The sequence below is a fragment of the Amblyraja radiata genome, chromosome 32, assembly GCF_010909765.2.
Source record: "Amblyraja radiata isolate CabotCenter1 chromosome 32, sAmbRad1.1.pri, whole genome shotgun sequence".
Classification (NCBI taxonomy): domain Eukaryota; kingdom Metazoa; phylum Chordata; class Chondrichthyes; order Rajiformes; family Rajidae; genus Amblyraja; species Amblyraja radiata.
Window position 1 is genome coordinate 13,340,466 of NC_045987.1, and position 27,365 is coordinate 13,367,830.

Below are 27,365 nucleotides of genomic sequence, written 5' to 3' on the forward strand. Positions count from 1 at the left end.
CAATCCCCCTCTCTCACCCCTCCAATAATCAATCTCCCCTACATTCCCCCTATCTCCCCCAATAATCCTCCCTCTTTTCAACAACCCTCCTTCTCCCAATAATTCCCATTCTCTCTCTCCCAACAACCCCCCCCCCCTCCCCTCCAATAATCACCCTCTCCCCACCTCACCCCTCTCTCCACATTCCCCCACCCCCACCTGTTCGCTTCGCGCTGCCCCAGCCTCCGCTCGCCCCCGCCGGAGCGCGCGACCGTGCTCGTGCCCGCCCGTCCGCTGTCAGCCTTTGGCCATATTGTCAGACGGCGGTGTCGGGGTCGAGGAGCGGGGGGGGTGGGGGGATGGGAGGGAGGGAGAAAACCATGAAGGGGAAATAAAGCCGGCAGCCGGACCCAGACCCAGAGAAAGCCTCCTTTCCCACCCCATCTCCTCTCCTCTCCTCCCGCAGCCGAGCGAGTGAGTGAGCGAGTGAGCGCGCGCCCCCGGCCCGCCACTGTATCGCTTCAGTAATTGTTACACCGGGAGCAGCCGCCGACCATGAGCTGGGGCACAGAGCTGTGGGTGAGTAACGGGGGAGAGAGAGAGAGAGAGGGACATCACTCCGCGCTCACACTGCAAGAGGCTCAGAGGGAGACTGTTGCATTGGTTCGCAGCTCTGTTCATTATTAAATAACATTTATCACAGCCACCTTGCAACAGCTAATTTCGGTGTTGGATGTGCGTCTATGTTTGATTGAATAGAATGTAATGCGTTGGCGTTGGAGAGCAATGTTATCCGAAGCGCTTTTTTAATTTTAATGTTCAAACCTCGATATTTTTCAAACCGAGATCTGATTGAAAATGGGCTGGGTTCTTTGACCCAAGGAAAAACTAATTGACTTAAATTGGCGTTGCTGGATTGAATTGCAAGACAGCACGCGTTGTCTTTTATTTTAAACCAAATTAAATTATCGTTGAGACGAGACGAGAGGAGGAATGGCCGATTGAGCATGAAGTAAGTCCTTGGCGGAGGGCAGACAAAGGTATTTGAATAGGTTATCACTTACCCTCCCCCAAGATGAAATGGGGAACACGGAGGATAAAGTGCTGCTGCTCACGTCTTGCAAAGCTTAATGTCTGGGAGATGGGGCCAGGAGCAGGGGAAAGTAGGTATACAGGCATCTGAAGGCCAAGGTCCAACAAAAAAAAAAAGGATTTGCAGTAAAGTGCATAAGAGCCAACAGCTAGCTAGCTAGTGAGGATTCTTCTGTGTTTTCAAGATTTTTTGTGGCCCAAACTCCAAGCAATCCACGCTGCTAAGAATCAAGGGCAGAAGCAACCAGAACCTGCTGGAGGAAGTTTGCAGACAAAGTCGTATTTGATAAAACATTTGATGTGATTGTCCACAGCATGCAAACTGCCACAAATATTACACCACACAGTCTGGCAAGCGATTGAAGTGGCAAAACCGACAGCAGCAGCAGAGCTTCCTGTCAAAATCCCCAGTGAAGTACTAACATTGGGCAGGTACACTACCTTTTAGTGTCTAACTCAGTGGGTCAGGCAGCATCTTTGGAGAAAAGGAATAGGTGGCGTTTCGGGCCGAGACCCTCCCTCAGACTGACCTGAAATTTCACCTGTTCCTTTTCTCCAGAACTGCTGAGTTATTCCAGCTATTGGTGTCTGTCTTCGGTTTAAACCAGCATCTGCAGTTCCTTCCTACACACTTTGCCTACCAATACTGGGTGGTGGGTATATGGAAATGAGCTGTCAGGGGAAGTAGTCAGGCCAAGTACAGAATAGCATGTAAAAGGTATTTGGACAGGTACATGGACAGGAGAGGATTAGAGGGATTTGGGCCAAATACAATTAGTTTGTACTAGCATAGATAGGGCATCGTGGTCAGCATGAATGAATTGGGCGGAAAGGTCTGCTTCTGTGCTGCATGATTCCAACACGTGGTGAGGTAGTTCTGATGCAAATTCATGGTGTCATCTTCCTTATCTGAGAGGAGGACAGCAGACCATGGGGCCTCACAGATGCTGTCATTATGACTACCTGCAATTAAGCATTTTAGTCTAGTTATGGTAATTACAGAGGGGTCTCTGCTAAACATCAACTGTGTTCTCCCAGTGGCTGAAGAGGTTCTCCCAAGAGTGGCAGAAAGGATTATGTCCATTTAGTTGAATCCTGGATATGATCCTCGCAGTATGACCAATCCAAAAAATTAGCATCTTGGTTCTGGCCTCGCAAAAGTATCAACTAAGTGAGTTTGTGAGCAATCTTCCTCAAATTTCCTGAAATGTGTTACATTTCAAGACATGCCACATGACTTGAACCAATGGGCTCAATAGGCCCAGTTTTGGTACAAAATTGAAGCGGACAAACTAGGTCATCGTGCAAAATCTTTTATTGACCTTCATCACTGCAGTGCTCCAACTCTGATGAGTTTCCTGCCACACCACAATTCTTCCCAACAACCACCATGAGACCACTTCCATATTTTTGGAGCAAAGACAGGCATCAATGACTGAATTTAGCTCCATCTCCTGTAAGTCAGGAACCTTGAATCCACCGAGGAAATGAGTGTTCAAGAGATTAAACTTTTGCCAAGTTCATGGTCTGCTGTGTAGCTGGGATTCCCTGCCTCCTGTTTGGCTCGGGGATATTCAATTGATTGGTATTTCAAACAGAGCTGGATTGCATCACACACTCCCCAAATTTTCAATCCATTGGCGAATCATTAGCATTGTCCTTTCTTTGGCAAACAAGCTCAATATTTGATTTTGCTGAACCAGCTATGGTGACTGGTCCACATGGACTTTGCACATTGAATCCTGAAGCAGTTGCTCTCCTCTGAGCTGCATCACCAAGGGAGAACAGAAGAAAAGGACATTCGGGGATGTTGTCAGAGCTCCTTCAAAAAATGTTTCACATCATCATAGGAACCCCTGACTAGGAACTGCTAAAAATGGAGAAGGAATACTTCTCTATGACAGGGAGATGTGAGCACATACAGCAGCCGAAGTAACACACAGCATCCCAAATAATCCAAGAATTTACTCCATCAAACACTACTTAGTTAGTAGGTAGACGCAAAATGCTGGAGAAACTCAGCGGGTGAGGCAGCATCTATGGAGAGAAGGAATGGGTGACGTTTCAGGTTGAGACCCTTCTTGTTCGTTACAGTCTAGTTTATTGTCGCATGTACCAAGATAAGCTTTTGTTACGTGCTATCCAGCCAATGGAAAGACCATGCATGATTACAATCGAGCCATTTACAGTGTATAGATACTTGATACTTGACCTTCACTGCAAGATAAACCCAGCAAAGTCAGATCAACGATAGTCCAAGGGTCACTGATGAGGTAGGTGGTAGTTTAGGACTGCTCTGATTATGGTAGGATGATTCAGTTGCCTGATAACAGCTGAGAAGAAACTGTCCCTAAATCTGGAGGTGTGCATTTCACACTTGCACCATCTGTGTCTGTTGATATTACAGATATCTCTTCAGCAACCTTCAGAACTAGAGTGCAAGGACTGGAGTCTTTGATTCTCATGGATAGGCAAGGAAAAGGAATGCAAGTGACAATGCTTGGTTGTACGAGCCATAATGAATTGGATTCTCCAAGAATGCTTTTCTAGAAAAACTCTGTTATATTTACCAGAGTTATAAATACTTATCTCAGAAAACTGCAGAGCAGTTGGGTGAAAAACACTGTTAAATGAAGTAGTTACTGTATTTTGAGCGGAGCAAATGAGTTTCAGTTAATGCAAGATTTATTGTGCTCAACAATATGAAGTTTATAAGATGAGAGATAATTTGTTTTTGTGTTTTTTAAACAAGTTGTGGCTGGTTGGATTGAAATGATGATTGCTAATTTGTAGGACAATTTGGTTTTGAATATTAGTGGAGAAGTTGCCAATGTGACATTGTTAATTCCTTGTAGAATTAGAATGGCTGGTGATTTGTATAATACTCTTGTGGTAGTGATTTTTTTCTTTTCTTGTAGTGAATGCAATCCAATGTAATTATTTGGGAGCTTATCCTTCAGCAGTGCAATCAGTTGCTTTCAAACAACATTGTAGCTAGTGATTGTGACGTTCTGTGAAATAGAGTGAAGTTAGATTTTATTAGTTGAGGGCTTGTCCCAAAATCCTACCTCTTGATAACCAGTTCATGCATTGAATGTAATTGTAAAGGTGCTATTTTGGTTACTTTATTATGTACATTATTCCAATCACTCGTTTATTATTGTTATCTTACATGGGTGAGTTTTATGATAACATTTGCAAGTTATTAAACAACTTTGGCATAGGTCTCTGATTTATATGGTCTTGTGATATCAGTTATTTGCATGCTTTGTTAATTGGTAATTATCAGATTAAATCTTGCTATGATAACTCTTACTGAATTGTGCAAAAACAATGTTCTGGAATAAGATTGAGGTCCAGTATTGTTGAGTTCTTGTATTTGATGGCCATGTCGATTTGTGTCTTCAAGGCAGTTTGCATTTTCATATAATCTTGCATTTTTCATTTACGGAATAGACAATAAAGTACGTTGACAAGTTGCCAGAGAATTCAGACTTTTATTATGAACTTTCAGTTAACATCTACATTGATGCCACCTGAATTTCAGTCAGATAAATGATTAGTAAATGTGAATTTACTAATCAACTACGAACATGCTGCTTTACAATAATATGTATTTCTGTGCATTCTATCTTCGATTTTATGTGAGGTTAGTGTGTACTGCTGGTCATATATTGTGAGATAGAGTGCATTCTTCATCATTTTCACTAATCTTTGCAAATCCTAAATCGGAGAAGTGGGAAATATATTGTCACAAATCAACCGTATTTTATTTTGTGATTTCTATTAATATCTGAAGAAAAAGTTATGTACTCAGAGGAACTTCTGCTGTTAACTAAGCCAAAGCCAAATAGATAAATATAACATTCTGAGAGGCAAAGATAGGGTATGCAGTCGGAATCTTTTCCCCAGGATGGAAATTTCAAAGACTAGAGGGCATAGGTTTTTTTACATAGAGTGGTGGGTGCCTGGAACGTGCTGCTTGGGTGGTGGTGGAGGCAGATACAACAAAAACATTTTAAAGGTTTTTAGATAAACACATGGATGGAGGGATATATATAACATGCAGGAAGAGGAGATTAGTTTAACTTTCCATCATATCCACCACAGACATTGTGGGCCGAAGGGTTTGTTCCTGTGCTGCACTGTTCTTAGTTATCACACAAAATGCCTGAATTGGTATACCTGGACACTTGAGTAAAATACTTTTATTGTTTCTGCTTTGGTAAAAGACAAAATAATTTAGTTTGGTTATGGGATTCTGCTGACTTGTTCCTCACCTCCTTGAATTTGGATTGAATTACTTGACTTGTCCAAGTTTTCTGTTGAACTACCGACAATATCTAAAACCAGTGTTCAGATATAAAGTTTGAAGTTTAAAAGACATAGGGCTTCAGAAAAATGTTGCAGGAAGCAACTGCAGATGCTGGTTTAAATTGAAGATGGACTTGAAAATTGAAGAACTCAGGCAGCATCTCTGGATAGAAGGAACGGGTGAGGTTTCAGGTTGAGTTCTCTTCTTCAGATTGCTGGGTGAAGTTTCGGGTCGAGAACCTTCTTCAGACTGCCTTCTTCAGACCAGTCTGAAGAAGGATCTCGACCCAAAACGTCACCCATTCCTTCTATCCAGAGATGCTGCTTATCCCGCTGAGTTACTCCAGCATTTTGTGTCTATCTTGAACTTCAGATGAAGGCAGAATCAGAGAATAGTAATTGCGGGTGTTTTCCAAACAATTGTTTTGAATGTTACTCAAACTTCAGAATTACCCCTTTCAAGCAATGTTGCAGGAACTTGTCCTTAAAAATGTTAACTCTACCACCAATCAGTCACACTTAAGAATCCAAAGGACTGCTTTTGGAAGCCATCTTAAACTGCAGTGAGCGACAGAAATGTACTATACCTAGAGTACCTGTATACGCAGTACATTACAAGTGGACCTGGTTTTTGGAGACAGAACAGTGTAACAAAGTTATTCTTCTTTCCTGGCAGATCTACCTTTTTTTCTCCTCATGATCTGGGTTTATTTCTTTGAGTAATGCAACAGGAAGTTGGCTGAAGTACATATCCTGTGTTTGCATCCCCACCACAAGCTCAGGCACAGAAGTTGTCAGCTCAGGAGGCTGCCTTTGGGCCTATTCTGACTGTCATCGCACCTTGAAAGGGGAATTGTGATTAAGCTCACATCCCTGCATTTCGTACAGAACCCTCTTGTTTCTCATCCTCCATTCACTACCTTGTTCTGGTTTTAAAATGACCTGTAATATCATTTCCATTTTTCCAAGCAGAAGGTCGCGACTCATGACAGGAGTGAAAATATCTCTCATCTCTTTGTGACTCTTTTGCAAATGATTTTGGATTTGTGGTTTCTCCTTGTACTGTACCTGATTGGTGTAACTAGGAGCAAATCATAGCCGTCCTGGTTTCATCTGCAAGCTTTGACCGACGCACTCACCCGTAAATGGAAATTAATCTCAATCTCACTCCACCTTAGTCTTGCATTGCTCAAAGCACTTTCTTTATGTATGTAAGGGAAAGGATATCCCAGATTTATGCAGTCTCCTTGTAATCAATCAATCAATTATTCCTTGATTTGTAACAAAAATGTGGTGGATAGAACTAACAATACCATTGGTAGATTCTGAAATATCAGTCCAAAAGAACATAAAATTTTCGGTGAAAATGAGAACAGCCCATTATATCATTCAGATTGTGGAGCTCGTTCATAGAGCTCGTAAACAGGCCCCATCGGCCTACTCATCCATGATGCCCCATGTAAGTTAGTCCCTTTCCTGCATTTGGCCCACATCCCTCGAAACCTTTCTTCTTCATGGACCTGTCCAAATGTTTTTTAAATGGTGTTATTGTACCTGCCTCAACTATTTCCTCTGGCACGCATTGCATTTATATCCACCGCCCTCTGAGTGAAAAAGTTTCCCCTCGGGTTCTTATTAAATCTTCTCTCACCTTAAACCTATTCCCTCTAGTCTTCGATTCCCTACCCCATTACCTTTAGGCTATTTTCAAAGCAATCAATCATTGAAATTACTGATGACAGAAAATTATAATTCAGTTTAGAAATTGAAAGACTTTACATTCTGTGTACATTCTAGAGAGGAGATGGATAAATGGTTAGCAATATGTTTCTTCTGTTACTTGGCTTTCTATCCCACTGGCGAATTAGCATGACACTTAGTTGAAAATTACTCAAATGGCTTTGGGTGTTGCTCCATTACAGAAATCTCATCGTTTTGTAGGAAGTTGGCACAATTGATTTGAGACATGGAAAAGTTAAGCTCGCTGCTTTTCTCTGAAGTGGGGAAATCTTCTGTTCCCCAGCGTAGATACCTCTCAATGCAGGAATGAGGAGTAAAAACAGCAAATACTGGAGATATTCTGCATTGGAAGAGCAGAACAGAAATAACATTGTGTGTCAATAACCTTTTGTTAGAACAGAAAATAAATAGAATTGTTACAGAGAAGAGAGAGGGGTGGGGTGAATGGGCTTTCACAACCCTGACACTAGGCTCTATCATCCATTGTGTCATGGTCTCCATCCTATTACAGGGTTCTCCATTGTTCTTCCCGTCCCTCCCACTCTTTGCAATTCAAAACATTCCTGCTTTCTAAAACTTTCTCATTTCTGATGGAGGGATATCAATCTGAAATATTCACGATTAGTTTCTCCTTGGATGCAACCTCTCTCTATTCTTTTCTCGTTGCATATGCTTTTTTCTTTTTTGCTTTTCAATTTAAGAATTGAGACACTGCTTGAAATGGGGTATAGGAGCAAAATAATCAAATGCATAAATCACTAAAATGCACGTAGGTTAACGGTGCAATTAAAAAGAGAAGAATTAATCAAGAAATAATTAAGAATTAATCAAGTTTCAAAAGGCAAGGGTGTTGAGTTAAATTTGAACAGAACGTTGGCTAGACTGGATTTGAAACGCTGTGTGGCAGCGATCTCCTATATAATAAGGCAGTGAAGTAGGAGTGGCAAGATTTGAAGTAACGTTATACTATCATTCTTGCTGTAGGCTTCACTAAGCATTGAGCAGGCTGTGATGCTTCTACAGAGCAAGGCGATAAGAATTAAGTCCTCCAGTTAGAAAAGGGGAATATTTCCCACTTGTGGTACAAGACAAAGACTTGGAGATCAACAATTTAATCTAAGGAAATTACTTTAACTGGAAAACGTAAAAATGTGGAACGTGCTGTCACAAGGAGAGTTTGAATGAATGCTATTGAAGAATAATGTAGATTAGTGGGAGGAAGAAGGGAAGAGAGGAGCATGTGAAGTGAACATGGATGGATTGTAAATCCTTGTGCAGACCAACTGAACTATCTTTCTATAGGTTCGACTTGATGGTGAATTATGGTGAGTAGCAACAAAATGAAACAACAGTTTTGAGTTTTTGAGCTCAAGTGGCAGCAATAATCATTTTACTTTTAATTTAGGAAAACTCCTATTATTTGTCAGTAAATTGGAGAATTAAAAAGTCACTTATCAAATGTGTACCCTATGAATCTGCGTAATAGTTACCTGACATAGAATAGCAGTTGTATCTTTAAATCAATGTGATAATATTTGAGTGAGAGCATTCGTCAAATAACTTGGTGGCCACAGATACAATTTACTAAGGCACTTACCAAGCAGAAGTGGTCATTTATATACTGAACAGGAATGCATTAAACAGCAATAGTAATATTGGCAGATATATCACAATCAAAGGCTGCTATAAAAGAAAGTAATCTAAAATTATGGAGTCACACAGTCCAAGTGTCTTTTAAAAGTTGTTATTGTACCTGGTTCAATTACTTCCTCTGGCAGCTCGCTCGTTCCAGATACCCACCACATTATTTTGTGGACAAGGTTGTCCCTCTGGTTCCTATTTAATCTCCCCTCCCCCCCCCCCCCCTCTCACCTTAAACCTATGTCCTCCAGTTTTTAATTCCCTTAGCCTGCGAAAAAGACTGTGCATTCACCTTATTTATTATCTTTATGATTTCAGATACCTCTGCACAATCAATGTCTTGTAGATGGTAGTCTGGCTTAATTTTGTAAACTGTGAAATAACTGGTGATGTATTTGCTAAATAATTATTTCAGGTTTAAATGGAACGGCCATTGTGCTAACTTGCTGTGATTGCACATTGTTGCTTAATGTAGCATCAATTCATTTTAAAGATGATTATTTCACCGAGATTTTCCTTGAATTATCTCTCCATTGTACATCTAAGAACATTTTAGTTTGTGGCTCTCCACTGAGATGCATTCTGGAAAATGGAAAACCAGTTTTTTGGACTTATTTTCAAACTAAGATTTGAACTTGTTCTCTTGATTATTAATAGTTGTTTCTGGGTTACACTGTCTGCATAATACCACTTGAACACTGTTCAAGTGTTTCGGCAAATGCAATCAAGATTTAATACTAGCATAGGCCAATAGATTCAGGATCATTTACCAGACATTTGCATAACTTTAAATGTGCTCAAAATTGTATTTTCACTCTGCAATCATACTTGACATTTTTCTCATCTCATTAACTCTATTGTATACACTTTTAGCATTTGAGCTGGAGGATGAATTAATGTTTGTATTTTTGGTACACATATGTAAAAAGGAATAAGAGTTCTTGGAGTCCTAGTGTAGAAAAACTCCAATCTATATTTGGAACAACAGGGGCAGAACGACTGTCTTGATATTGCTTGAATTCTGAGAAAAGAGAAGCATCATCATAGTGCTGCCTTTTTTTAGACATAACCTGGCAGGAAGTGGGTGTTGGTGATATACTGTAAAATGATTGGGTCCATTTTAAAACTGAATAGAAACAGGCTGTTTCAGCTCGGTTTCTCCGCACTAGAATCTCTGGTTCAATGAAGTCTTCCTGTGCTCATTTCACATGCTGAAAAAGTCTGTCCGGAAACATTGCCTGTATGTGTTCTCCCAGAGATGCTGCCTGACCTGTTGAGTTACTCTAGCACTTTGTGTTTTATTCAAGAATCCAGCATTTCCTGTTCCCTCTGTCTCGCATGCACTTCTGTTCCGATCTACTTTGCCTGCACTTTCATTATCGTTAATCGAAATGCGCAGTGGCATAGCTGGTCGAGCTGCTGCCTCGCAGTGCTAGACCCAAATTGGATCGTGACCTTGGGTGCTCTCTATGTGGAGTTTGCACTTCCTCTCTCTAACAACATGGGTTTCCTCCGGGTGCTCCAGTTTCCTTCCACGTTCCAAAAGCGTGCGAGTTTGTAGGGTATTTGGCCTTTGCAGGTTTGCCCCTAATGTGTAGGAAGTGGGTGAGAAAGTGTGATAACATAGAACTAATGTGAACAAATGATTGATGGTTGGCATGGACTGAAGGGCCTGTTTCCATGCTGTATGTCTAAGCTCTAGGTTCTTTGGTGGTATTCAGCACTATCTCACCTTTTGGCAGCAAGTTCCACACCTGTACTTTTTCTGGGTAGTTTTTCCTCTGTTACATTTGATTTCCAAGTTTTTATGAAGCAAACTTCTGGAGACCACTTGAATTTGAGTTTGCACAGATTTCGCGCTGAGTGTCCGAACATCGAGGGAATCCGAGGATACCTCACTGCAAAGTATGGCATGATTGTAACTTTTAACCATTGTTATAATTATGACTGGTGAAAAATCTGTTAATAAAAACATAATGAATAAGTTCTGATGGAGAGATGATAGTTCTCAGGTAATATTAAATTATAGTGTGCCCAGTACATTAAGAAACATCAGGTAATACATGGATTATTGATTGAAAGATACAGCACTGAAACACAAACTTCATCCCTCCCAGTTCCCGCTGACCATCAATCTCCCTTTCACATGAGTTCTTTGTCATTTCACTTTTTAATCCGCTCCCTATAGATCTCGGCCCAAAACTTCACCCATTCCTTCACTCCAGAGATGCTGCTGAGTTACACCAGGTTTTTGTGTCTACACTCAGAGGAAATCCACACGATCACGAGGGGAATGTGCAAATTCCACACAGATAAGTTTGGATCGATCTCTGGTACTGTGAGGCAGTAGCTCTAGGCCACACATATCTGTGCCGCTAGGCCACACATATTGTTGACATCAACTTCGGTAATGTAACATCAGTGGACAGTGGGAATGATTTGGATATTATAGGCTGAGATTACTTCAATTTTCTTTCACAAAGTACAGACTTTGTTTACAACCCTTGTTACAGTATTAAGACAGAATTGTGGAATCACCAGAAGCTTTTGAAACAGACAAGTGTAATTTATTATTAAAGAGTAATTGTAGTATCAAACTCACTTGGGCTTCGACTACCAAACGACTTTGTTATTGAGTCATACAGCATGGAAAAAAGGCCCCTCAGTCCAATTTGCCCACACCGACCAGAATCTCCCATGTACTCTAGTCCCACCTGCCTGCATTTGACCCATATCCTGTTAAACCTATCCTCTCCACGTGCCTTAGCTTAGATTGGTTTAGAAATACAGTGCATAAACTGTGCAGACATGTGGTTTGAGGAAGAAAGTAACATAGACATTCAGCAAATCGTGGATTCTAACATAACTCAGTTAAGCTGTTATGTCCTGGACTATACTTTCGGAATAGTATGAAGTGCGCCCAGAAGATTTACTTGAATCTAACCAGAGGTTAAGGACTTGGATTACGAAAAAGGAGAATGCAGGATTGTTCACCTTTGAGCACAGTGAGACAAGTGGAGATTCTGTAGAATTGCTAAAATGATCAGATATTTTGTTAATAGGTAAGAAGGAGCAACTCATCAAGAAGAGCCAACAGCCAGAGGAAGTTAAAGGGACCTCAGGGGCAACTGTTTCACTCAGATGGCAGTTGGTATCTGGAATGAGCTGTCGGAGGAAGCTATAGAAACAGATACATTAATGACGTTTAAAATACATTTGGATGGATATGTGGATAGGAAAAGTTTAGAGGCATATGGGCCAAGTGCACGTAAATGGGAACTTGGTTAGTTTGGTTGGCATGGACAAGGTGGACCGAAAGGCCTGTTTCTGTGTGGACTCTGACTCTCAATTATGGTAAGATCCCCATGCATTTTTGCAATTATCTAGTTTGCCAATTGCATTTTCTGGCATTCACTGAAAGAATGATAGATGCAGTTTCATTAGTTTCCCTTGGATGAAAATTAATAAAATCTTTGAGGAAATATTTGCAGTGAGAAAGAACAGTCGAATGGTGTAAATCTGATATTTCTTTCGGAGCAGCTACATGTCTAATAAAGTGAATACAATAGACTGATTCTTTGTATTTCATGCAAAGTTGCTGGTGAGATAAGGAATGAAAATTATTCAGAATTCTATATAGAACTAAACTGTGCCAAAGAATCAAATGTGACATATCCAGCTGCCTTGATGACAGTGTACCAATCATCATGTTGGGCATTATTCCTTTGCTCTTGGACTGGAGTTGCATCTTCACCAGGTTTATTTTGTTGAATTTCGGTTTTCAAACTGCAATAGTCGGATGAGAACACTTGTTTGTTTGCTTAGTAACATGATTGCTCTATGATTATATACTACTCGTTAATGTTTAACTGTTCATGTTTTTTTAAATAAATAATTGAGAGTATCTGAATATTCAAGAAAATATTTGTTTAACTTTGTGGTGATTCTTAAATATTTCAAATAGTGAATCTACATTGTTTTACTTAACCATTTGTGCAGTGGGGAAATTTAAAATGTTAACGTAAAGATTTGAATTTTGCACGATGCCTGGTTGCTGTCGATGACTCACACAGATTTGATAGTTTATAGAAACTATTTAACATTAGGAAGCACCTGCTATTATTGCGTATGAAGTGACAAAATTGCTTAAAAGGCCGATTTTTAAAATTTATTTATTTTTGCTACAATTTTTCCTGTTCCACTTTTTAACTGTTAGACAGCATGATTGTGATGGCTCCACGTACCATGGTGAAAGTTGTGTCTGAAGGCTTTTCATGGTTTTTCCTAAGACAGTGATCGATTTCTGCTGCAGGCCAGTGTCTGGTCAAAACCGATCAAATTGTTCACACTTACTTTAGGTTGTTCACCTCGAACTGGCAGGATACCTTTTGTCTTAGCAGTGTAGTGTCGATCTGATCTGAGAATCTTAGATCTTGTGTGTCAATTTTCAAATGTTATAGCTGTTATAATGTCTGCAGATTAGTCTAAACCAGGCAATGGACAGAAAGGATAGTTATAGACTTCAGGGTAACATTGTCAGCATGACACAAGTATTTTAGATACAGTAGGGTGCAGAAGAGATTTATCAGGATGTTACCTGGGCTTTGGTCTTGAGTTGTGGGGAGATGTTGAAATTGCTGGGACATTTTTCTTTGGAGCTTAGGAGGCCAAGGGGTTACCTTATTGTGGAGTGCAAGATCAGGAGGGGCATACAAAGAATTTCATTTTTTTTCAATATAAGTTTTACTGTTAATGCATGTTGAATGCTTCAGTTTTGAAGTTTTCTCAAAAACTGAAATTAAGTTTTCTTTCATTCAGAAAAGATTGTTCTGCACCCATGTTAGGATATCAAATTAAATTGTTAACGTAGAGGGTTGCTTTTGTCAGACCAGGATATGACACAGTGGTGTTTCCCCAAGGGCAGATTTATGGTCCGATCAATTTTTATGAATGACCCAGACTTGAATATAGGGACTATGAAGTTAATAAAGATAATGCTAAGCAGAAAGCATTTGCTGAAGGAACCTGGCAGGTTGGGCAGCATCTGAGAAGGGAAATGGAAAGATATTGTTTTGGGTTGGGAACCTTCCTCAGACTGATTTGCTCAATATTTAGGCAGCTGCAGTTCCTTGTGTTTCAAAGATAATACTAAAGTTGAAATCACAGCAATTTATAACAAAGATAGTTGGAACCTAAAGATAATGTAAATTGCCTGGTTATGTTAGCAAAAGGATGGAATTCAACGTGAAGAAAACTGAAATGTTTCTCTCTGGGAGGACTAGTATTACATAAAACCTTGTACTCGCTAGAATTTAGAAGATTGAGGGGGGATCTTATAGAAACTTACAAAATTCTTAAGGGGTTGGACAGGCTAGTTGCAGGAAGATTGTTCCCGATGTTGGGGAAGTCCAGAACAAGGGGTCACAGTTTAAGGATAAGGGGGAAATCTTTTAGGACCGAGATGAGGAAAACATTTTTCACACAGAGTGGTGAATCTCTGGAATTCTCTGCCACAGAAGGTAGTTGAGGCCAGTTCATTGGCTATATTTAAGAGGGAGTTAGATGTGGCCCTTGTGGCTAAAGGGATCAGGGGGTATGGAGAGAAGGCAGGTACAGGATACTCAGTTGGATGATCAGCCATGATCATATTGAATGGCGGTGCAGGCTCGAAGGGACGAATGGCCTACTCCTGCACCTATTTTCTATGTTTCTATAAAAGGCACAATTTTTATAGTATACATGAATAGTGAGAACTTGATGTTGATGTACATATAAGAAAATAGTTTTCTTGTAATTCTAGCTGAAGGAATTGAATTTTAACAGAAAATGGTCACTGGGGTTTTTTGTCAGTCATTAAATTAGGCCTGAACTGGAGTGTTATCAATATTTCCTGCTACTACACTTGAAGGATGTGAAGGCATGAGAAAGGGTTGCTTAGGAGGATTATCATGGTGTTAGTTGGTATCTTCAGTATTAAAGGAAATCGTAGTGTCAGAGAGCTATCAGCATGAAAGCAGGCCATTCAGCCTAACTTGTCCATGCCTCCAAGATTCCCCATTGAGCAAGTCCCATTTACCTACGTTTGGTCCATTTTCCTCTAAATCGGTCCTATCCATGTCTTTTAAATGTTGCTATGGTATCTACCTCAACTATTTCCTCTGGTGACTCGTTACATACACCCAGCACTCACAACTTGAAAAAAAATGCCCGTCAGGTTCCCCTCCCTAGTTCTTGATTCCCGACTCTGGTGAGAAGACCTTGTCCATTCACCTAGTCTATTCCCCATCATGATTTTGTATACTGCTACAATAAATGAATCTGGCTTAAACGTTACATTGTGCAATCTTTTGAAGCTGAGTGTTGCTAGAGTGATATGAAATGTTGGCAAAGGATTAACATGTTTGGAATTAAATGTATTTGTTCCACATTTAAAATAAATCATTTTTGGATATTTCTTAAAATTGTGTCAATTGAATTTGTTAAAAGCAGGATAATAGTTTGGGATTTTTTTATAATGCTTGTTTCCCCATTATTTCTAATAGGTAAAGACAGGTTCATTTCTCTTCTCATTTTGACATAATGGTTCAATGGCCCTTTATTATCACGTGTACCGAGGGACAGTGTAAGTTGATTTACCATACAGTCATACCAAAAAAGCAACAAGACACAAAACTACATTAAGATTTAAACATAACAGCCACCACAGCGGCGCGTGAGAATCCCTGGGGCATGCGGCATAAGCGGAGACACGCAGCCATCAGTTCAATGTCCGGGCCACACACACACACTCCTTCACCATGACGTGACCAGAGTTGTACCGACCGCTGTCACTCAATCTGCAGTCGCAGTCCCTGTCCGCCCGAACAGTCAGAAAGCCGTCCACGCTCGCACCGGACGCTAGGATGTTCTCCTGGTGCGATGTCCCCACAAACACCGTGATCACTGCAGTCATGGCACTCCCTCCAAGTCCCCACCAGCGCAGGCAGCACGTCCATCATGTTTTTCGGCGACCTCACATTTTCCACTGTGATGGAAGGCGAATAACTATTACCATCTTCCTCCTTTCCTCCCGCGGTCGGAGCGGTCGAAACATCCGCAGTTGGGACGATTGAAGCTCCTGCCGTTGGCTGTCAAAGCCCCTGTAACGGGGCTATTGAAGCTCCCGCGATCGAGCCAGTCGAAGCTCCTGTGTTTGGAGCTCCCGAAGTCGATCCCTAACAAAGGGACCAACAGCTCCACAATGTTAGGCTGCAGTGCGGACCGAGATACGATAAGGAAAATGTTGCATCTTCATCGTGGGAAGAGATTTAAAAAAGTTCCTCCCACCCCCTACATAATACAAAACTAAAGGTACACTGAAGCATACAAATATAACAGACACAAAACAACAAAAGAAGAAAGGGAAGAGACAGGCTGTTGTCGAGGCTGCCACTTCCCTGTTTCATAATATATAAGCATGCAATTCGTCACAGATCTGCATCATTGGAAAAAGTGTTTTAAATGGATATTGCCAGACCGAATATAATTTGCTTCAAGCTGATTGGGGTAAGCGCTGCACTATAATGTTGAAGTAAATTGGCCTATTACAGTAGATGATAAAACAGATGTTCTGTATCCACATTGAGGCAGGGATGGTAAAGTGTAAGTTAATGTTTCCATATAAACCGGGATGCCACAACTTTAGTAGAACTGTTTTAAATCTGTCAACAGGACATCAAATTATAAGTGTGCAGTCTAAACTTTGATGTTTTAGATGGATATGTCATGGAATTTCAGAATTTAGGTTTAATTATTTACAAGCATTATGAAACTTTTCTCATGCTAAAAAATGAATGGAAATATTGGTAGGCAAGAGTCTTAGAACAATTTTCCAAAGGCTTTTAGTGACTGATTTTTCCTTGTTTTTCCAATTTTCCTTGTTCCTCAGATGACTTATCTGATCTTGATCTTATGTTAACGTATAACTTGCAAAGTAGCTAATTTTAATAAGATGCATTGCAGTTGCTACGTGCAGCCTGCACAAAGGTACCAATTTGTGTAGATGCTTCTGCAAGAATAGGACCTGTTGAAGAGAAGGAATTATAGCTTGTATACCCTCAGCTAAAAATCCTGGTAGTGAAAGTTGTGTTGAGCAAACATCTCGGCAGCGGTTCTGGCTTTTTGTTTTTGAGTGCCCAGAAATAAAAGGACATTGAGATGAAAGTTTTCTGACTAGGTCAAATTTTTGACCGCTTTAGATTTTCTTTTTTTTTTAAATTTAATACTTGCCCTTTTTATTTCATTAAGACTTGTAATGAGCTTTAAACAATGCCAAATGCAACTCATTGCCACAAAAATACAACGTGAAATATTGATTGTACATCACTACTCAATTTGGTCGTGAAGTTGAAAGCAGTTCTAATTAAACAAAGTAATTATTGGAGCCCTCTCCATGCTCCAGTGGATAGATTTACCATCTGTGGGACCACACCATACTGGTGTAAATACATTTTAATTCCTTGTGTGTCTCTGTGCTGCTGGTGTTCTAATTCACACTAGGGCTGTAGAGGAGGAAATTCAGCCAGAGATGGCTGCAGGGCATCTGTGTTGGGGTAGCATAGAGGGGGGTGAATTTTCCATGGCTGCAGGATCATCAGTTCTATGGAGCATATGCCTTGTCATAATTCAATGTGTTTGGAGTGACTCTGAATAATGCAAGTTTTAGGCAGATCGTATCCATATTAAATACATGGGATGATGTGAATGGTTTGTCAAGCTTTTCATTGGATTTTGCTCAGATTTTTTGTGTACTTTTCAACAATAAATGTATTGGGCTCTGTTGACTTGATATCATTTTGTATACCTCACTTAGGTTCTCCCTCAGCTATTCTGCCCCAATGAAAACAAACCCAATTTCTCCAGCCTTTCACAGCAGTCTGGGACTCATTTCATCAGACCCTGGGGATTGATCTTCCTTCAAGTGCACTAAAACATGTACGACCTTCTTTTTAATGTCCTTTTCAGTAAATTGAGATGAGAAGGATTCAGTTAAGGCCTCATCTGTGTACTCTAGCTTCACAGATTGTCCGGTTGGTTCCTTGTAGGCCCTGTTCTTTCCGTGTTACACTCTCTCCCTTCAATTAAAACTGCCTGGGGGTGAGGGGGGCTTTCTTTCACCTTCTCTGCCAGTAATATTGCATGGCCTTTCTTTGTTTTCCCAACTTATGTTAGGCACCCTCTCCATTCATTTCTAACAAAACACAAAATATTCCATGTGTGGCCTCAGCAATGTTTCATTAATTTGACCAATACTCTCACCTTCAGTTTCTATCAGTGCATTTTTTGTAGACAAAAGATGCCGCTACACATATCGTTCTTTGCTGTTGGTGTATATGGCGGATCATTGTCCTAAACGCTGCTCAACCTGTTTAAGAGCCTGACTGCCTAATTAAATTAACACATTTTATGTTTTGAACTTAATTTTTTTTGTAATATTAAATGTTCTTAGGAGACTTAGGAGGTGAATTTGTAGGAAAAAAGCTTAGAGCCTGAGGAAGGGTCGCAACTGAGGAAGGGTTTGTGCAGTTCCAAAGGGCGTGGCCATGGTCTCCATCCGGGCCAGTTGCTTTCTGTGGGTTCGCTCTCAGGAAGGTCGATCTTACTTCTGCAACAGTGACAGTGGGAGAAGGCACCCTTGAGTCTGTCGGCATGGATTTCTTCGCCCTGTTGGTCTTCTGCTCAAAGCGGGCATAGAATGCATTAAGCTCATCAGGAAGGGCTGCACTGTCGCTGGTGATGCTGCCTGACTTTCCTCCCAAACTGCCTCTGCCAGATATTGTATTATTTCAGCCGACCTCGGCTCCAAATTTTTTTAACCATCCCTTGATCTTTATATAATTATTTTAAAAGTTTGAGTTTGGGTCACTATCTCAAAAATGCTTTCCTATCCTCACTTGGCTGACTCTTTTCTGCAAGATTGAGTCCAGCGTTCCCACTTCTGGAGCAAGAATAGGCGCATAATAAATCGAAAAGTTTTCATGGGAATACTTTTTTTAAAATATAACTTCCACCCCATCTGAGCTTTTTGCATTAAAGTAATCCAAGTTAATTTTGGGGAAGTTCAAATTTCTGACGACACCAACCCAACTATCGTTGTGGTTTGTCAGTATATTTCAACTCCATCTCCTGACTGAAAGGAAACCTGCGATGTGCCTTCAAAAAAGTGAAAGTAGCTGAAATTGATTACACAAACTTTTGAATTATGAAAAAGTAATTTCTTTATTCTGGTCATCTGAGCTTTTTGAAATTGTATTCAAAATCAATTGAAGAAGCAATTTGGTTTTTATAATCTACCATAAAGTTATAGAGCTGCACAGCATGGATACATGCTCTTCAGTCCCCCTTGTCCATGCTGAGCTAGTTGGCATACTGGGCTAGCCACATTTGCCTTCATTTTGCCTATATCCCTCTAAAATCTTTCCGTCCATATATTTGTTCAAATATCTTGCAGCCACTACATTTTCTTCAGCCTAACGCAACTGTTGTTATTAATTTATTGCAGGTCAGTTGCGAAAGAGTAAAATAATCTTTTAGCAAGGACTTTAATAACATGCAAAAATTTTCAATAAAACATTGCTTGCTAGAAATAATTTGTTGGAAATAGACTTTTTTTTCTAAAATTGCTATTGATTTATAATTCTGGTTTGTGCAAAAATGGGACTGTGACCATAATTAAAAGAAGTGTAAGCTTGGGCTGCTGGAAACACAGAAGTGAAATAATTTAGTGCCGGTCATGTGCCAGAAATTGGTTCTGAATCATCAGAAAGGGAAATGATAATATTATTTTTCATTTTTCTATGGACTGTGGTTGGTTGCACAATGGACATTGAATTTCCACTGTTATGGTTACCTGCCATTGTTATTAATTAATTGTATTATGATATTCTGTTTATTATTGCATTTATGGGCCTGTTAAACTGCAGCAAGTAAGAATTTCAACATTCTGTTGCTGGTACATATGACATTTAAACACTCTTGACTCAAATATTAAAATTTCAATCATCCCTATTCTTTTAAATACTCAGAAATCCATGGATGTTTGAAATTCATGTGTTCTTAATTTGAGTAATTAAATGTTGGTCAAAAAACGCAAAGTGCTGAGTAACTCAGATGACCAGGCAGCATCTCTGGAGAACATGGATAGATGTTGTGGGTCAGGATCCTTCTCTATCTCCAGAAATGCTGCTTGTCTCACTGAGTTAGTCGAGCATTTTGTGTTTTGATCAAGATTCCAGCATCTGCAGTTCCTGTAGCTAATTAAATGTTGATATTAGATGATTTGAATTGTTCAGAAGTGATCTTGCAAGCTTGCTGAATTTCAAACCATTTATTGTGTTCTCATTGGTAGACAAAAATGCTGGAGAAACTCAGCGGGTGCAGCAGCATCTATGGAGCGAAGGAAATAGGCAACGTTTCAGGCCGAAACACTTCTTCAGACTGGGTTCTCATTCTTAGCTTCCTTCTGTTTTTATATTCTTGTTTTCCAGCAATGTGTCTGAAGCTCTCAGTAACATCTCCACAATGTTATTCCAATGGTAATTTACTCAATGGTACAAATAAACCTTGATGCACATCTGTTTCCCTCCCTTTCAGTTGTGATGGGTGATCCTAGCTAAGCTCCGTTTCATCATCTCAATTCCATCTCGGGCAATCTAATTATCGTGTGCTGTGTCTTTTTATTTTGTGAGAACTGAATCAAATAACTCTGTTTATGCATATTTAATGATCCCAAGCCCGAGACGGGGAGATTTTTTGTATTAGCACAGGGCTTTTATATTTATATATATCTGAAGTTAACGAAATGAGAAGCGAAGCAGAACACTTTGAAGCAGACCATTCTGAGAAGCCTTGACAGGATAAATACGGTGAAAGCTTTCCCCGGTGAGGGAATATAGAACTAAAAAAGATGAGTAAATTGCATATCGTCCAGCTGAGATCCAAGTATTGTTATACAATGCAACATTACCATAATCGTTTTCCTAATATTTGGAAAGCTAGATAACTTGTACATGTTTTCTGTTACTTTTTCAATTTTTTCTTAAAGGACTATTCCACTTGTCCTCATTCTCTATTCTGACCGACATGCTCCATCACTGAAGCAGCGACTCGCATGCTTCCAGTTTAATGTACTGAATGACATACGGTGTTCATGATGATGTCTCCCCACCACTGGAACAACAGATACTTGTTGGGCGACAACTTTGAAGAATCTGCTTGTTCATTTTGCAAGTTGATCTGTGTATTTGCAGTTCCTTACACTTCAATCCTCCACCTCAGCCCAACATTCTGATACTATTCCAACAGATCCTAGGTATGCTTGAGGAACACCATCTCATAATCTGGATAGGACGTTGAGACCTTCGAGACCCTGCATTGAATCAACAACTTCAATTCAGTTCAACTCAATTCAGTTTAGATTATTGTCACCTGTACCGAGGTACGGTGAAAGGCTTTTAACCAGCCGTTACAGTTCGTGTGAGAACTGGCAGTATTGATGAGTGCACATCAGTGGGTTCACAGGGGTAGAGTCACTACCTCACAGCGACAGAGACCCGAGTTCGATCCTGACTACAGGTGCTGTCTGTGTGGAATTTGCACGTTCTCCCTGTGACCACGTGGATTTTCTCCGGGTGCTCCGGTTTCCTCCCCACATTCCAAAGACAAGGTTAATTGGCTTCTGTAAATTGGCCCCAAAAGGATAGAACTAGTATGTGGATGATTGCTGGTTGGCGTGGACTCAGTGGGCCGAAGGGCCTGTTTCTATGCTGTATCTTTAAACTAAATTTAACTTACAACACATTGATTTTCCAATTTCAAGTAATCTCCTCCCCCTCTGCGATGTACATCTTTTGTTCCTACTACCTCCCACCACCCCAGTTTCCCAGCTCCTTTCCCCTCTTCTCTACACTCCTCCTGTTCCCAAGTCACACTTTTCCCTTCTGTCCCCTCCTTTCTCACCCCTCCCATTCCTATTCCTTCCACCCACATTGTTCCCTCTGTCTTTACATGTCATTCCTCCTCTTTCCTTATGTCACCCTTTTATCTCCTTTAGTCTTTGTAACTTACTCCACCAATCACTTCCCCCTCGCATGTATCCACCCATCACTTGCCAGTCTTTATCCCAACCTCTCTTTCAGCTTCATCCCCCTGCTACTCAATGGCCATCTATCCATTTCCTCTACAAATGCTGCCTGATCCCCCTCCAGCACTTAGTGTTTTGCTTGAATCCATGTTATAAGGGCCTATGCTCTGGAGAGATGCATCACCAGGTTAATTGGTGAGGATGAAGTTGGGTAAGGTTCCTTTGTGTTGGTTGCTCACCATCTGCATGCAAACCTTGTCTGACCCTTCAGGACATGGTCTGTACAATGCAAGCCATCCTTGGTGTGAGATTTTTCATGTCTTCCGCCCAGAATGCATTTTTTTATCCATGCTATTTTCAACGTTTCTTCTTGGTGTTGTTCAGCATGAAGCACTAATCAGCTGAGGAAGGACAATAGATGGTATTTGGCATGACATTTTCTTGGTTGTATTTGCACTGGTGTCTTGAGATTTCATGGAGACTGCATGGACAAGTTGGGCCTGTTTCCATGCTTGTTTCTTCACACTTGGTTCACAGACTAACCTGAGAAAGACTGGAATGTATTAAGCAATATTTGAGAAATCGTTTATTTAATTAACAACAACACTGATCCATCGTGTGATGTTTCGTCAACACATTTTATGAACCTGGAATGTAGTTCTGGATATTAATTCTACTGTCGGGAGAGATGGAGCAGGTCAGCTGTTGTCTCATTTATATGGGGGAGGGAACAAAAGTGAGATTGTGAGGTTGAGGAAAACACAGTCGGTCATGCAGCATCAATGGAGGAATGGACAGACGATGTTTCGGCTTGGGATCCTTTAGATCTGAAACGTCATTTGTCATTTCCTGCCACAGATTCTGTCTCACCTGCTGAGTTCCTCCAGCACTTCATGTTTTGCTCAAGGTTGTAGCATCTGCAGTTCCTTTTTGGAAGTAGGTGAAAATCACCAGACATTCTGTGAAGTAGAAACAATATCTGGGAATACTTTGAATCTGGTCATTGACCTGGGATCTTCTCCCTCCACAGATGCTGCCTCACCTGCTCAATGTGTCCAGCATTTTGTGTGTTGTTAATTTAAGGTTTCCGTCCTGTGCAGTCTGGTGTATTTCAAAGGCTTCTCTGAAGCTGGAAATCCGAAGTAGAAGAGAGAAGAAAGCATTACAAACTGAGTTGTTAACATGAGATAATTTGAGGCAATTATTTGCCAATGTCAGCAGAAAAGGATTGTAAAAATGACGCTTATTGTAACGGCATTAAAAAGAAGCAAATTTAATTAGTTTCTTTATTTTAACAAGATGAAAACAATATTGTATTGTTTAATGGATAGAGAATCTGGAATATATTAGTTTTTGATTATGTTACCATTTGGAATGAAACCAGAAATGGAGATTTTGCCTGCTACATACAGTATTTGAATTATAGAAGGATGCAACATGGAAAGAGGGCCTTTGACCACTGAACCCACACTGACCATCAACCACCCATTTACACTCATCCTGTTTGTCCTATTTTTAAAATTCTCATCAACTTACACCCTCCAGATCCTGCCACTCCACTGCACTACTTGAGGTAATTTACAGAGGCTAATTTACCCGCCAACCCACACTTCCTTGGAACGTGGGGGGAAACAAGAGCACCCGGAGGGAATTCAAGAGGTCTTAAACCATAAGACTTGGGCACAGAATTAAACCTTCAGCCCGAGTCTACACTGCCATTCAATCATGGCTGATCTCTTTCCATCCCAACCCCATTCTCCTGCCTTCACCCCCCTACTAATCAATAATATATCAATCTCTGCTATAAAAATACCCAATGTCGGTCTCCACAGCCATCTGTGGCAATGAATTCCACAGATTCACCACCCTCGAGCTAAAGAAATTCATCCTCGTCTCCATTCAAAAGGCATGTCCTTTTATTCGGAGGCTGTGCCCTATGGTTCTAGACTCTTCCATTACTGGAAACATCCTTTCCAAGTCCACTCCCTCTAGGCCTTTCATTACCCAATAGATTTCAATGAGATCCACCCTCATCCTTCTAAGCTCCAGTGAGTACAGGCCCAGAGTCAACAAATTCTTGTGGTACATTAACCCAATCATCCCCGGGATCATTCTTGTAAACCTCCTCTGGATCCTTTCCTGTCTGAAGGAGAACATGCAAACTCCACACAGACAGCACTCTAGGTCAAGATTGAACCTGGTTCTCTGGTACTGTGAGGCAAATGCACTACAAGCTGAGCCACTGTGCCACCCTGGGCATGCGTATACCATCTAGCATATTGTCGTCCATGCTGACCAAGATGCCCCATCTGAGCTACTCCCATTTGGCCCACGTCTGTCTAAACCTTTCCTCTCCTGTCCCTGTCTGAATGTCTTTTACATGTTGTTATTGTACCTGCTCAATTACCTCCTCTGGCAGCGCGTTCTATATACCCACCAATTATGGCTATATTTGCACAATTTTCTCAGTTGTAGAAACCAAATCTAAATTCAGAGTACGGCAGAGCAGAGTGAATCAGAGAAGGTGCCTGGCGTGACTTTGCTTTCATTTTGTTCAATTGTAAATCTAACGTAATATCAAATTTAGGCATGGCAATTCAGATTCAGGAACAACTTCTTCCCAACAACTGTCAGGCTATTGAATAGTACGAACTCCAGCTAAACTATGAACTGCCATCGTTGCACCAGGGACTTTGGGCTGTGTTTGTTTTTGCAATCTTTTGGGTTTTCTTTATTGAACATTTTTGTTTATAATATGTATTGAATACTGTAGTTACAAGAAGTAAGAACCCCATTGTTCTGTTTCAGTATATATGACAATAAAACACTCTTGACTCTTAATGTTTGTTTACAAAAAAAAACAATGTGTCAGAGGCAGAATCTGTTGAGAAACAAGGTTAGACAATGTTTCAGATTAGAACTCTTCTTCAGACTGATTGTAGTAGGGGGAAGGATGCCAGAAGGGAGGTGGGTGTTAGATAAAACTAGGCAGATGATAGATGGATACAGGTGAGGGGGGGGGGGGGGTTGGGGGAGGGGGGCGGCGGGGAGGGGGGGGGGGGGGGGGGGGGTGGGGTTGATAGGTGGGTGCAGACAACTTGCCAGGCTTTGTCCCACCCCCATCTCTTCTAGCTTTCTCTCCCCACCACAATCAGTCTGGAGAATGGACCTGACCTGAAATAACACCTATCCATATTCTTCAGAGGTGACCCACTGAGTTACTCCAGCACTTGTATGTTGTTTTGTGATATCACATTTATTTTGCAAAGTGATTATGAAGTCTGTAGACATTACCATTTCTAAGCCAGCCTGGCTACACTTAATGTGTTCAGAGAACAGTTTCCTTTCCCCTATCTTGTGTCTCGAGCATGTAAATATTGAACTATTTGGACAAAGCGCATGCCTGGATGTATACATGTATGAAAGTTGTTTCCAAAACAGGACACTTTAGGAGCTTGCCAGGAAATAAGGGTTCTTCTGCTTGGCTGCAATCCAGAAAACATACCATGACTCCTCTACCATATTTGAAGATAATAATTTGTAGTCGGCTGAAGGTTTGCTAGACTCGAGTCGACTACATGCATCATTCCTTTGTAATGTCATGGCTGAAGTTATCATACCATGTCTAAAAATGGAATTAACACCCCCTTGTTCACTTTTGGGGGGTTTTCTGTACTGTAATTTTGAAATCTCTGCAGAAAACAATTTCATTCTATGATTAACTTTGGAGAATTGTTATTTATTGTTGGAAGTATATGCAAGCTAAAAGGTTTTGCCTGACTTCCACTTGCTGGAATAGTATAAAGTTGGTCTCTGTTCGCACAGAAGAGGCCGCTAACCCCATTGTATTTGTACACATTCGTAGAAAGAATTAGTCCCTAATTAGTCCCATTTCCCTACTTTTTTCACAAGAAAAAGTACACGCCAGTAAAGTCGTTTTGAAGAAGAATAGATAAGTTAGATTTGCCTTTCTTTTCTCATAAAATTATTTATTAGCTATAATTCATTTCAGTATTACTATCCTATGAAGTTTATGAAATGTGTCTTTAAAAAGCAATTTTATTTTTAGTAATGTGGTTCACTGAGCTCTATGGGTTAAAACGTTGTCTCTGACGAATTGAAAACTCTCATTTTATCTTAATTAAAGATTGCTATAATTTCATGCCCTATTACGTTAGAGAATATACCCTGGGGAATAAAGCATCATTTTATAGGATTTTAACATTGTTAATTATCATTATTTTTGAAATAATTTTTAATTCATCTTCGTCCCTGTCGTTGCTGCAAGTAATTATTCAACATAATTTTCCTTCTTTATTAATAAAGTACCCATTTCAGTTTAAAAGAAGCTCTCGAAGATAGACACAAAAAGCTGGAGTAACTCAGCGGTACAGGCAGCATCTCTAGCGAGAAGAATGGGTGACATCTCGGGTCTAGACCCTTCTTCAGACTGGAGGGATGAGAGAAACGAGAGATATAGACGGTGATGTGGAGAGATAAAGAACAATGAATGAAAGATATGCAAAAAAGTAATGATGTTCAAGGAAACAGGCCATTGTACAATTCATGTGTTCAAAAAGGAACTGCAGATGCTGGAATATCGAAGGTACACAAAATTGCTGGGGAAACTCAGCGGGTGCAGCAGCATCTATGGAGCGAAGGAAATAGTCTGAAGAAGGGTTTCGGCCCGAAACGTCGCCTATTTCCTTCGCTCCATAGATGCTGCTGCACCCGCTGAGTTTCCCCAGCAATTTTGTGTACCTTCATTGTACAATTCAGTTCAGTTTTATTTGTCATATGTAGGTTAACACAGGGTCAACGGTACAATGAAATGTGTTTGACAAGACAAAGGGTCATCTCAGTAATGCTATTACAAGGATAAGATTAGGGTAAAAAAAGATAAGATAAAAGTGACATTGGGAGGTAAAAGAGAATACTAAATAAAATAATCAACATATATGATGTGTTTATGAGTTCAGATGCCTGATGGCATGATGATAAAAACTGTTCTTAAGTCTGGTAAGTCTGTAAGCTGCTTATAGGGTGAAAATGGGAAGCTGATGCGACTTGGGAGGGGGGGGGGAATTAATTGAGAGAAATTAATTTTCATACCACTGGGCTGTAAGCTGCCCAAGCGAAATATGAGAGATGCGGTTCCTCCAATTTGCGTTTATCCTCACTCTGACAATGAAGTAGACTGAGGACAGAAAGGTCTGTGTTGGAATGGGAAGGAGAATTATGCCCCAGTCCCACTTAGGAAACCTGAACGGAAACCTCTGGAGACTTTGCGCCCCACCCAAGGTTTCCGTGCGGTTCCCGGAGGTTTTTATCAGTCTCCTTACCTGCTTCCACTACCTGCAACCACCTGCAACCTCCGGGAACCGCACGGAAACCTTGGGTGGGGCGCAAAGTCTCCAGAGGTTTCCGTTCAGGTTTCCTAAGTGGGACAGGGGCATTAAAGTGTCCAACAACCGGGAGA

At 40.6% G+C, this 27,365-nt stretch overlaps 1 protein-coding gene across 9 annotated transcripts in view; it reads left to right on the forward strand.

Annotated features, from left to right (window-relative positions):
• The first annotated feature begins 330 nt into the window (after window positions 1-330).
• Window positions 331-27,365, forward strand: part of fnbp1 (formin binding protein 1) — a 139,536-nt gene continuing 112,501 nt past the window's right edge. For 8 of the 9 annotated variants that reach the window (XM_033049077.1, XM_033049083.1, XM_033049085.1 and 5 more), the window contains exon 1: window positions 332-558. In XM_033049077.1, coding sequence (XP_032904968.1) covers window positions 535-558 — 24 coding nt within the window. In that variant the 5' untranslated portion in view covers window positions 332-534. Of the gene's footprint in view, window positions 559-27,365 lie in introns of all 9 variants that reach the window. The other variant, XM_033049080.1, reaches the window with a different exon arrangement.